The 12,498-nt window shown below is 40.0% G+C and overlaps 1 protein-coding gene across 1 annotated transcript in view; it reads left to right on the top strand.

Moving 5' to 3' along the window:
- Positions 1-12,498, top strand: part of LOC307020228 (partitioning defective 3 homolog) — a 338,003-nt gene that overhangs the window by 174,901 nt on the left and 150,604 nt on the right. The window contains 1 exon segment of the mRNA XM_079651459.1: positions 4,550-4,597. Coding sequence (XP_079507585.1) covers positions 4,550-4,597 — 48 coding nt within the window.

Here is a 12,498-nt window from a genome sequence, read left to right as displayed (position 1 = left end):
TCCCTTCCTCCAAATCACCTTTGACCCTCTGCGTGTCAGGAAGAAAACAGATGCAGTTTCAATCAGAGGTTCTACTTCCTGTGTAGAATGATCTCAGCGCTAACTGTACACTCCTGAGCGTTACTCTTCACAAAGCAGCTGTTAAAATCTCATCCGTCTTTACTGCTGATATTAAAAGGTCCGTTCACATTTCCATAACTGCCCGTTTACATACCGAAGTTGAGTTGTAATTTACCAACCGCAGACTTCACGTCTTCACATCTGGCTCTACCTTCAGCTCACATCTGGACAAGTGCAGGTAATCGGTTGCGTTTTTCGCGCGGCACGCTAGAAGTGTAATTGGCCGGCTAATTTGATTGGCGGTCGTGCCTTCCAGCTGTGTGAATTATCCTCATAATCGAGGAACGTTATGGCAGCGATGTCGTGGATTAATGCGACTGCAGCTGGCTCTTCTCACATGTGCACACACACGTTCAGACATGAAGCATGCATCGCTCCATCTGCCTAAAAAAGAAGTGGAGAAAGACTCCGCTTTGTTACCGAGAGGCGCCAACACTGTGGTTAATGTTACATTAGTTGTTGGCGTGCCACCGTTGGCAGCATTGTGGCGTTGGCATCAAAAGCTACATTCTGATCATTTGAGTTTTGAGTGTTTTGAAAGACTTGCCCAGAAATTGGTTTTGTCTTTTACTCCCTTTTTGTTTATTTTTAAGTATTGTAATGGAAATATCAGCTTTTTGTTTGGATCACCTGCTAAGTGTCTGTTTCTGTTAATAACGTCTGAAACTGATGAAGCCAATCACAATTAAAGCACAACTACACTAGACGTAAACATATTGATGAAGGCCCTATTGTGCTTCAGTGTTTCCCTTTCCTAGATGCCTCCGTTAGACTCCTTTGTTTACTTCAGGAACAAAGTGACATCACTATGTAACACTCATTACACATTGTACGTGATAGGCTAAGAGGCGGGAAATCTCTAAGCAGCAGTATGAGACACCTATAGAGCTTTTGGAACATTAAATCATGGAAACATGTCTCAGTAAAGGCACTAAATACAAATAGGACTCTGGAAAGTTCCAGAATATTTCCTCTCCAAAGAATTAAAAGCAAAACTTTATATTTCTCTTATTGTGGACCTTCTTAAAAATCAATGCAACCCCAGTGCTGAGAGACAGACAGATTGAGGAAACGGCGTCTCCTGTCTCCCCCATTTTGTCTCCTCTCACCTCCCTCCTTTCCTGCCCTTTCTAACTCCAAACCTCCAGACTAGTCTCTCTCCCCCTCACCCTTTCCTGGAACATCAACCGCCATAATGGATTCAGTGCCTTTCAGATGTTATCTGTTGTCAGGCGCCTCATTTTAAACATCTCGCCGCCAACAACAACAAGAGCCGAGGCAGCGTGATGGAGCAGCTTTAGGTGCAGGGCGTGGATCCTGCAGAACATTTTAATGGACAAGCATCCGTTTTTAAAGTAACAGATGCATTTCCAGTAGACGAAGCGATGATTGGAGGGGGAGAGGAACAACTAAACTGAACAATTCCAGTATGTGTTTCTCGCTTTCTTCCGGATTAATCGATTGGTTTAAAGTTCATCAGACAGTGTTGAAAATCGTCAAATGTTATTTAAAATCATTTAAAGATTGTTTAGTGTCCAGAAACAGTGCAACAATCAGAGTACTCAATTTCTAATGATATAAATCAGAGAAAAAACTGAAATCCTTACATTGGGATAACTCAAACCAGCAGAAGTTGGCCAATGTTGTTTGATAAATAGCTTCTGTTGTCATGTTATTTACATAATTGTCTATTCCACGAATTAAAGTTTTAGCACGAGACATTTACTTTTGGGGAATAGATTGAGTAGAGAATTAGGTTAACCTCATCTTGGCGTGACTATTATGCCACAGTGTAGGTATACTATCAATGTTTATGCCCTAGAGAAATATGCAATCATTAATTTACCCCTTTTAGAAGTGAAGATATAGTCAATTGTTCTGGGAATGTCATTTTCGAGCCTGAGGCCTGAAAAACAGGCTCGGGGCTCAACTGGTTAAGTTCAATACACTGTAATGCAGTGGCGAACCGTGTCTATCACAACTGGACCTTAGACACACCCCCCCCCCCCCCCCCCCCTCCGCGGCATTATAATGTCCGTCTTTTCACTGAATTGTCGTCTTTAAAGGGTACTCACGACAATTCCGCAACAACTTAATCTCCACCTGTTGCGCTTGTCATTTCAACGTTAAAAACAATAAAACGGCATAAATTGCTTCGTCGCATTCATCCCTCTGTCTCGAGCCAGTGAACTACCGGGCCTTCTAGAGGACCCTGGAACCAAGGGAAACTCTGAAAGAACACGCCCATTGGCTACAAATCAATATATGATTGGTCGATCAAACTGTCAATCCAAACGTACGCTCTCATTCAGTGCAACGGCCAGGGCGTTCTATCAAGGATGTAGAATACCTTGGTTGAAGGATATTCTACCCAGAGACCCAGAAACAGATCTGATTGGTTGCTATCTTTTCTAACACAAAACCACTGAAATGCGTAGTGCATGGTCCGAGAAGGACAAACAAATCAACGTAACACTGTAATATTACAGATCAACAACACAGATACCATTCTCATGTATTCATTTTTTATACATTTTATTTATATAATTAAATCGATTTTGTGTTTGTTTTATCTGAGTGTTCCAGGGTATTCTCTGAGTACCTTGAAGGCCCTGACGGTTCGCCACTGCTGTAATGTTACTAGGCAACATTTGTGCAGAGGCATACTCAATCATGTCAACTTGCATAGTAACACCATACAAAGAGACATGGATAAATAAAAACCCACATATTGTGTAATTCACACAATACACAGAACTGCATTCATGACTCATATTATCGCTAGTAGTGAATTATCTGTGTGCAAAAGAGAGAGATGATGTTGAGGAAGAAAACAGTCAAGGCTACATGTGCGGCTCAATGGAGCTTAAGAATATCTGATGTTTTTGGTACAATAGTGGCTTTATTCCTTTTATTCCTCCTCTCTTTGTGCAGTTATGAAAAGTGCAATTAATCAGATAAAAAAGCAGAATGTATTCTGTGGACAGCTTTTAGAGCTCAGGTTTGCTGGGTGTTGAGGTTAGCATGGCATGACTCATCCTGAGAGAGAGAGCTCTGTCGACAAAACACAACAAGTGGAGTGGAAAAAGCACTCACTTCTGGAAATTGGTCCAATGACCCAAAAATCACTCACTTTTTACGAGCAGTAATCCACTAGACTAGAGGCTGTCATCGCTTGTTGTGTTTAAAATAATATACAAACATCTTCCCCTCAGTCCGTGTTATGATTGAAAAAAATAACTAATATTTTGATTACTGGTGTTACGATGTAGACAAACGTAATCATTGTTGCAGCATTATTCTTATGTCTCCACTTTAAAGAGTCCTCTCCTGCTGATGTTCAGGTGTATATCAGTATGTAGTGTCTCCACTTTAAAGAGTCCTCTCCTGCTGATGTTCAGGTGTATATCAGTATGTAGTGTCTCTACTTTAAAGAGTCCTCTCCTGCTGATGTTCAGGTGTATATCAGTATGTAGTGTCTCCACTTTAAAGAGTCCTCTCCTGCTGATGTTCAGGTGTATATCAGTATGTAGTGTCTCTACTTTAAAGAGTCCTCTCCTGTTGATGTTCAGGTGTATATCAGTATGTAGTGTCTCTACTTTAAAGAGTCCTCTTCTGCTGATGTTCAGGTGTATATCAGTATGTAGTGTCTCTACTTTAAAGAGTCCTCTCCTGCTGATGTTCAGGTGTATATCAGTATGTAGTGTCTCTACTTTAAAGAGTCCTCTCCTGCTGATGTTCAGGTGTATATCAGTATGTAGTGTCTCTACTTTAAAGAGTCCTCTCCTGCTGATGTTCAGGTGTATATCAGTATGTAGTGTCTCTACTTTAAAGAGTCCTCTCCTGCTGATGTTCAGGTGTATATCAGTATGTAGTGTCTCTACGTTAAAGAGTCCTCTCCTGCTGATGTTCAGGTTAGCTCGCCGGCTCTGTTGTGATTGGTCAACAACAGAGATGTCCCGTTCCTTAGCCTATCACGCACAATGGGTTGGAGCACTAGCCAATAGAAGTGAAAGTGTTACCTAGTGATGTCACTAATTTCCAGAAGCAAACAAACAAGTTAATGGACTCTGCTGCTCGCTAATACTTTTATTTAGATGGTATTTCAACACATATTAATCATTTTTTCGAATATGGTGCTTCCTGCGATTTTAATATTATTTATTTATTGTGATTTCAATAACGTTTCGATACATTTTGCAGCTGCTGTTGAACAGAACTAATATCTACTTAATGTATTATCAAATGTGCTCATTCTTAGTTGCATGTATGCTTTGTTCAACCCCTCAGCCTTTACATTTGCATCCTTAAATGTCCATGTTATATATAAGGCCACCTTACTCTGTATTTTGTTGCCTCATCATATTCTTGTATCAACTTCTAGAGTGGCCCTTATCTCTAACTTGTTGACTTTGATTTCTCCCTTCAGCATCCGAGGCAGCCGGCGACAGCAGTGAAACCCCATTGGCTGATTGAGGTAACTGCTGCATGACATCACCAGCTGGGGCCATTACGCTGTATAGGGAAAACACATTAGAGGCAAATGAGATACTTTGGGTGGCTTCACAAATAGACTGGGAGTCATTTACCCAACGCATTGCTTCTCCAATGGTCTGTAGAAACAAAACACTTCGCTGGGTCTCTTTCTCACCCCTTTATTTTTCATTGTATGTCTTTGTTACCTACCTCAACTGTCTTCCTGTCTCTTTCTCACACACACTTAAGACACACTTAAAGACACAAATCCTCTCCCCTGCTCCTGGCTTTTACCACAGAGCACTGATCAAAGGCATCCGTCTTTACATGCCTGCCCTGATAGTTCCATAATGGGCCCATAACCTGAACATTGGGCTCCATTGTTTACGCTATTAGTCACACAGGCTTATGGAAAATTACTGCGATGCTATATTGAAAAGCCATCAGCGGCAGTGGCGGTAATGCTGCAGCAGCTCCGTGCCGAGATGCTATCTATCACACGTGCATGTTTCCTCTCTGCACACAAAGCTGTTATGAAACGGCAATCTGTTAGCACGTCGTCGTCGTCGTGTAATGATGAAGGCTTCCTTGATGACATGATATAGGGTTCAGCATAGCGGAACATGTGTTGGCTGTTCATGATACAACATAAATATTATATATACCATAACTGATAAGACGGCACAGTGCAGCAGAAGGGCTTGTTTATCTAAGGATAATAATAAGCTACTTGATTTGATATTATAATTGAATGATACGCAGATTATCTACTAATGGCTACGTTGGTATTTTATTAAACCTATATGCAGAAGCCCATTTTGCGTTATGTATCCCTTACCTTAATTGTAGATTTAATTATATTCTTAATTAAGGGACATTTTAATTATCAGATTTATTATAAAAATATATTGCAACTGGTTTTTTTGTTTGTTTGTTTTTAAATCGCATGGTCTAACGATTTGGCTTAAAATAATATCTTATATTATTTTAAATAATTTAACAGCATTTATAGTAGCTAGAACTCGACCAGCTACAACATTAAGAACATGTTAATGCATCATTTAGAATAACCCAATTATACTATAAAACCTTTGTAAATAATTAAATATTATGGATCATTTTTTCCTTCTTAAACTTCTGAAATGTTTTCCAAGTAACAATATTACTTCTGATTGAGTGCTTTTATAGTGTAGTAACTGTTGCTTTTACCTAAGTAAAGGGTCCTAACACCTCTGCTGTGTCTGCATAGAGCTTGTAACAAAGAGTTATTATAAGAGTTTCACAACTTTATATTATTATTAGCACAATAGGCGAGACACAGTGATTAATGCTTGGCACCGGGCTCGATATATTTTTCTGTGTTGTGCGGCGGCCTCATGGTGACACCGACGAGTCAATCAGAGAGGCCGATCCACCACAGAACAGGCTCTGCGGCTTAATTAAAGTGATGTTTCAAACTGCCACCTGGCCCACACACACACACACACACACACACACACACACACACACACACACACACACACACACACACACACACACACATTACAGCCACCCATACATACAGCACACTACACACACACTGGCAGTACACGGAAACATACACCAAGTCCTTTTACACATTAGCCATATGGGCTCACTTCACACACCTCCGATGCACATACACGACTACACACTCACACTTAAGTGTACTCACACACTAGCGCACACATACGTGGAGCGACTTGGAGCAGCTGCTGGTGTAATTGCTCGGGGTTGGATGAGGTTATAAATGTTTTTCAGTGGGTTGTGCAGCTCTAAAGAGAGGGCAGCTTATTAGTTTGGGACAACAAGTGAGAGTGTGTATATCAATCGATACTTCCCCTGTATGCTATGGTCGTCATTTGTCCATGGTGTGTGTTGGCAGTTTACAGGATGCTAGCTATCACATACGCAGTGTATCGAGGATGATATTTAAGGGAGGGACCATGCTGTGTTTTTGTGCACGTATTTGTGATAGATTGTTGGACTGGAAACAAACATGAACAACCTGGACCACCAACACTTGTCTTATAACATTGAGGTTTGTTTAAAAGTCTCAGAGGAAACAAATAATGTCATTTCACACAGACAACAGAGACATGTTCACCTAGTGTCTTGGGTCTGCTTGTCTAACTAACTTGACATGTTTGACATTTAGTCAAACATGCCTAAAGGGGAAATTAACCTGGAAATGACTACTGTTTATTTTCAATCAACAGTGTGTAATGCTAATCAACTATCAAGCTAACTGCTAACTACAGTCTGCGGTTAGCTACACAATTTGACTAGCTGGAATCACCACTCTCTACTCTTGTTGAAAGTCAGAAAGCTGTGTAGCTCTTCAAACATCAAAACGAGTGGTGTTTCTTTCTAGTGGAAATTCTAAATACCGAATGGAGCCTGTAACGATACACACGTTAGTTTGTAACTTTAGCGGCTTGAGCTAAAGTTACCTTAGCTTCACAGCCTGATAAGACAAGCTCAAGCTTAAAACAGTGATAACAGATTACCTTGAATATTTTAAATACTGTTGTGCTACCAAGCTAACCACCAAGTAGGCTACTTCTCTGTTTGTCTTTTTCAACAGCAAAATGAAACTATATATATATTTTACAGCTTCTGTTTAGGACTATTGATGGTTACACGTAAACACTTTCATTTAGCAGTTTGCACTACTCACAGAATATTTGAAAATGAAAACAAATCTGCTTCACGATCATTCATGTTTTTGAGTTATCAGAATACCTTTATTAGTCCCACAGAGGGGACATGTGCATCGTTACAGCAGGAAAGAGCCACAGACAGCTTAATGTTACATCTGTTAAAAAAAAGTACTAAGTAATAATATAATAAAAAATATAATAAAAAATAAAAATAAAAAAAACTTTTCAAAATACAAATCCTGTAACAGTTCTTATAATACATTTCCTGATTTCTGTGCTGTTGTTAGTCCATTTTAATAAGCTTTACATTACACTTCAGGCTAAATGTATTAGTCTGGTGGTCTTAACACGATTAAAAACCTGTTGTTATTTTTCCTCATCACTTCTTTTACAATGTGTCTGATATGGCTAGTCATAACTAAACTCCAAAAACATAGGCTTTCAGTGTTTCCCACAGAATTTGATTCTATTTGTGGGGGCACCGCACCGCAACCCCCCCCGGCAAGAAAAGCCAAAGACCCCTTAACCTATTCGGGTGGCCCAAGCATCCACCCCCCCTGAAATAACAAAATACATGCGAGTTAATGGCTACTGTAGACAACGTTCTTGTTGCTCTGTGTTGCGTTGTTAATGAGTGAGACACACCGGAGTTGAGGATCTGTGGAGTTTATTCTCCCAAAAATATCATTTACAATTTAGGCAGATGCCGTATTCCAAAGCGACTTACAGGGACAGTCTCCCTGGAGTAGCTGAGGGCTAAGGGCCTTACTCAAGGGCACACTTGTGGTGGTGGTCCAGGCGGGATTTGAACTCGCAACCTTCCGATCATCAGCCCACCTCACTATCCATTAGACCACACATAAATCAATGTATGGGAAACACTGCGTTACCTAAAGATAAAGATGGACGCCACATATCTTAATATTTGCCTGATGCGTTGCAGTGACGTTAAGCCTGCTTAAGTCACATGAAATACAAAAATTAATAAAGTCTCGTTTGAATACATATATGTATGTTATTAGATAGGAATTCACTTTCTCACACACCTGCCGTCCTCTCTTCCTCCATGCTGTGCCACAGGTATTTGCTATGCATGGCCTATCCGCATGGAGCTACAGTGAGACGTGTCAGAAAGGGAGAGAGAGAGAGAGAAATATCTGAGCCGGGAATCGAGGGAAAAAAGGAGAACAAAGAAAATATAAGAGGAAAAGATGAGGACGAGCGAGACAGCTTTTTTACTTTTGGTCGAAAGGGGTGAGAGGGATAAGGAGGAAGGTAAGGGGGAGAATGGGAGTGGTAAATGTATTGATATACAGTTAGGGAGGGATAGGGAGAGGAAGAATAAATAAAAATAGATAGTTTACAGTAAGCAGCCAACAAAGCTCACGCCTGACTTCCCTCGACCAATTACACCCTTCACTGCCTCCCTCTCTTAAAGGAGGAGACTGAGGAAGTTAGAGAGAGAACATGGGGGTAATAGACAGGGGATGGGAACAAATTAAATGAGCATTGGAAGATGATTTTTTTTTTATAAGAGAAGTATAAAGAGACAGGTGAAAAAAGGTGGAGAGACGGAGAGAGGTGGCAGCGTCTGTCTCCTTTTGTGTTCCACACGGATTCATCCCTTTCTGTCAGCCTTTCATTCACACTCGCTCGCTCTGTCATTGTCATGCTGGCACTCTCTCATTCTTTTCACCCTTTTCTTTCCGGCTCCTCGACTTTTCACCCTCCTCTCGAGCCCATCACTCTGAGCTTTCTTTTCTCCCTCCTCTGCCTGAGTTTTATTTTTTGTATTTTCCGGCTTTTTCTATTATAATTAGGTCCTTTTAAAAAGAAGGCTACCTTTTTGTAAGAAAATATCTCATTTAGATTTTTCTGCGCCATATATTATTCATTAATTAATCTCCAAGCCAGCTTTGGTCTCTATACATATGAAAACAAGGTACTTTTTTATTAAAGTATGACCACAAACTGCAGATATCAGTTGCTTATTTAGTTGTTTTTAATGTGATACGCCTGGAACATTATAACTACTGTTAGCTTTACAATACATGTTTGTCTTGTTTGCTAAGAACCAAGCTAACTGCTAACTACCTGTCTGCGATTAGCAACTCAATGTGACTAGCTATAATCACCACTTGTACAGATGTCAGATCAGCGGTTTAAACTTAAACTACGTTAGCATCACATACCAATAACATTAGCGGCTACACCTTTTTTTTTTAGGGTAAAATATTGATATACGTTTTGGCTAATGCTACGTGCTAACTATCCGCTAACTGTCGGTTACCTAACTGACGGCTAATTTATCTCACATTTTGTCTTTTTTCATTTCAACTTGATACAGATGTTAGCTTCAGCGGCTTGAGCTATAGCTACGTTAGCATCACAGACTGATCAGATTAGCTGCTTTAAGATAACATGCTTTAAATAATGATTCAAGTTTAACTTCATGCTGCGAGCCATCAATCTACAACTAACAAGCTAACCAATGAGAAGGCTAGTGCACTGATTGTATTTTTAAACAGAAATCGACTGTTTTTACAGCTTTTATTTAGGACTGCTGTTGACTAAGCATAAACGGTTTCATTTTAATTAGCCACATTAATTACATTCCAAGCTAATGAAGTGGCCTCAAGGTTCCAAAATAATTAAATTGCTGTTGTCTTACATGTTATTATTCCTCAGGACATCCCTTGCAGTTGAGCCTAATGTGACATTCTCCCTCCCTCCTTTGTTTTGAAATGTGTTCCAGGTAGCATTTATTTCTCTTGAAAACGCAGCTCTTCCTGCTTGCTTTTCCTTCCTTCTTTCCCATCCCTTTCACATCCTCATTTTGCCCTTCTCCTCCTCTCCCCCTCTCCCTCCACCCCCCCCTCTTTCTCCCTTCTCCGTTCAACGCAGAGCAATTCCATTTCTCTCCCGGCAAACAAAGGGAGCTAATGACATGCTGACACCGAGCCTCGATGATTGAATTCATTAGCCGTGCACAATAATTGCCAGGCGTGAGCGTGCACGCACCCATCTATTCAGAGGACAGCTGTCAAATAACAAGCAAGAGAGAATAGCTTTTCATTGTTGAGCTGGAAGAGAGAGGGAAAATGAGTATAGAGAAAGAGGTTGAGAAGCACCTGTTGTGGAGGGGAAGAGGGAGAGGCAGCACTCAGCATGTCAATTAGGCTGCTGTGTTCATGCAGGGCTTCTGGGAAGTTTACTGCCTGTGTGACGCACTTTGCCATCCAGGTGCATGGCATGTCAAATTAGTTTTTGGGGTAGTGTGCATGCTTGTCTCTGAACCCTCTGACATTTGGTGGGAAGACGATTTGTTTTTGAAGGATAAAGGTTAGAATTGGATTTTATTTTCTTAAGGGTTTTAATAAGTTTAAGATGTTGGGGTTCAGGCTTAGTGTCACACCTTTGACTGTCATGGTTATGCTTAAGCATAAGTGGGATAAAAACAATGGAAAGAAACCCCTTTTGTGGCATTGTTAATCCAACTATAAGCCATAAACATTGTCATATTTAGAGCATTTTATATAAGTTTCATGGAAATTATGGGTCTATTATAATAAGAGAAGTGATAGGGTTTAATTTTTTATTTTTTCTGTATATCTCCATACTTGTTTTGGGCTGAAGACCTTTTCAAATGAATAGTTTATGCTACGTTTAAACACCAGATATGAGTAAAAAAACTAGCAAAAATGTAGAAATATGGAATGAGACCAATTTTTTTTTTAAGCAACAAGTATGCATTATTAGCTAAATGTAACATGTTAATGTACAATAAGTTGTGGACCCACAGATGCTTCACAGTAAAAGCTTAACATCTGATTTAGATTTGCTTTCTACCTTCTTTTTACTCTACACGGCACAGAGAGAAGTGTTAAGTTAGTGAGACTGTGGCTCAGGTGGTAGAGCGAATTTGTGTGTGTGTGTGTGTGTGTGTGTGTGTGTGTGTGTGTGTGTGTGTGTGTGTGTGTGTGTGTGTGTGTGTGTGTGTGTGTGTGTGTGTGTGTGTGTGTGTGTGTGTGTGTGTGTGTGTGTGTGTGTGTGTGTGTGTGTGTGTGTGTGTGTGTGTGTGTGTGTGTGTGTGTGTGTGTGTGTGTGTGTGTGTGTGTGTGTGTGTGTGTGTGTGTGTGAATTCATGCAGCACACGGCTTGTGTGCTGCATGAATTCACAAGTCTTGATGAAAACTAGCTTCAGGCTATGATTCGCAAATAAACAAAAACAGACTGTATTTTTTTCACATGTATATTAGGAGCTTCACATATTAATGCTTTACTTTTCGTCTCTACACATTCAATTTTGTCATTCTGCCTACTATTGAATGTTTCCCGTTAGTCTTTCACCAAACCTCTGATTTAACTGAAGTCAAAAACACGGGAAATCCTGATCCGATAAATTCACTTTCTAATTTGAAGCTAATGCTTTAAAGTTCTTCACACATGCGTTACTATTAATGAACCAGAGCATTGTACCTTGGTTATATAGGATAAATTCATGCCTGCTTATACTAAGTACCTGATCTAACACTTCGGAGCGCTGGTCTGTTGAACACTAATATATCTGATGCAGCTAACGAGCTTGCTCTCTGATTTACCTCCCTGCTATCTGCCCGGCTCTACTTTATATGCAAGTGCTTTTCATTAACCTCAAGTGGCCAAATTAATATCTTTATATCTTTGACCCTTTGGCCAGAGGAGCAAAGTGGAAGCAGGGCCTTTTATCTTATTGCGTTGGGCTGGAAAAAATGCATGCTTTGTTTTGTATGATTTAAAAATGCATTATGAAATAGAAGCATTTAACTGCATTAAGATATCAAATGTGTCTTTGTGATTTAAGCAGATTTAGTAAGATAGAGCTATTCATTCCATGGAAGAAAAGCTAATGGTTAAATAACTATTGATCCCTTGAAGACAAACGATACCTTCAAACAGTGTAATGGATCTCGCTACAGCTTGAAGTATACCAAAAATAATCATGTCAACGCTAGTTTTCTTGAAAATCTCGACTTTTTCTGAGATTCCGAGACAAAACAGGAAGTTGTTCTTACATTAATTCAACTGTGATAGGCAAGTGTTGCTTTAAAGCAGGGGTGGGGAACCTTTTTCCTCTCAAGGGCCATTTCAATTTTTTCAACATCCTCCGAGGGCCGTACAAATTATTTACCGCTGCTTAAAAATACTAAAATCACAGCCCATTAATTTGGCCTTTCTTTCC

The sequence above is a fragment of the Notothenia rossii genome, assembly GCF_949606895.1.
Source record: "Notothenia rossii genome assembly, chromosome: 9".
In the NCBI taxonomy this organism is placed as follows: Eukaryota; Metazoa; Chordata; class Actinopteri; order Perciformes; family Nototheniidae; genus Notothenia; species Notothenia rossii.
This window is presented reverse-complemented; position numbering and strand designations above follow the sequence as displayed.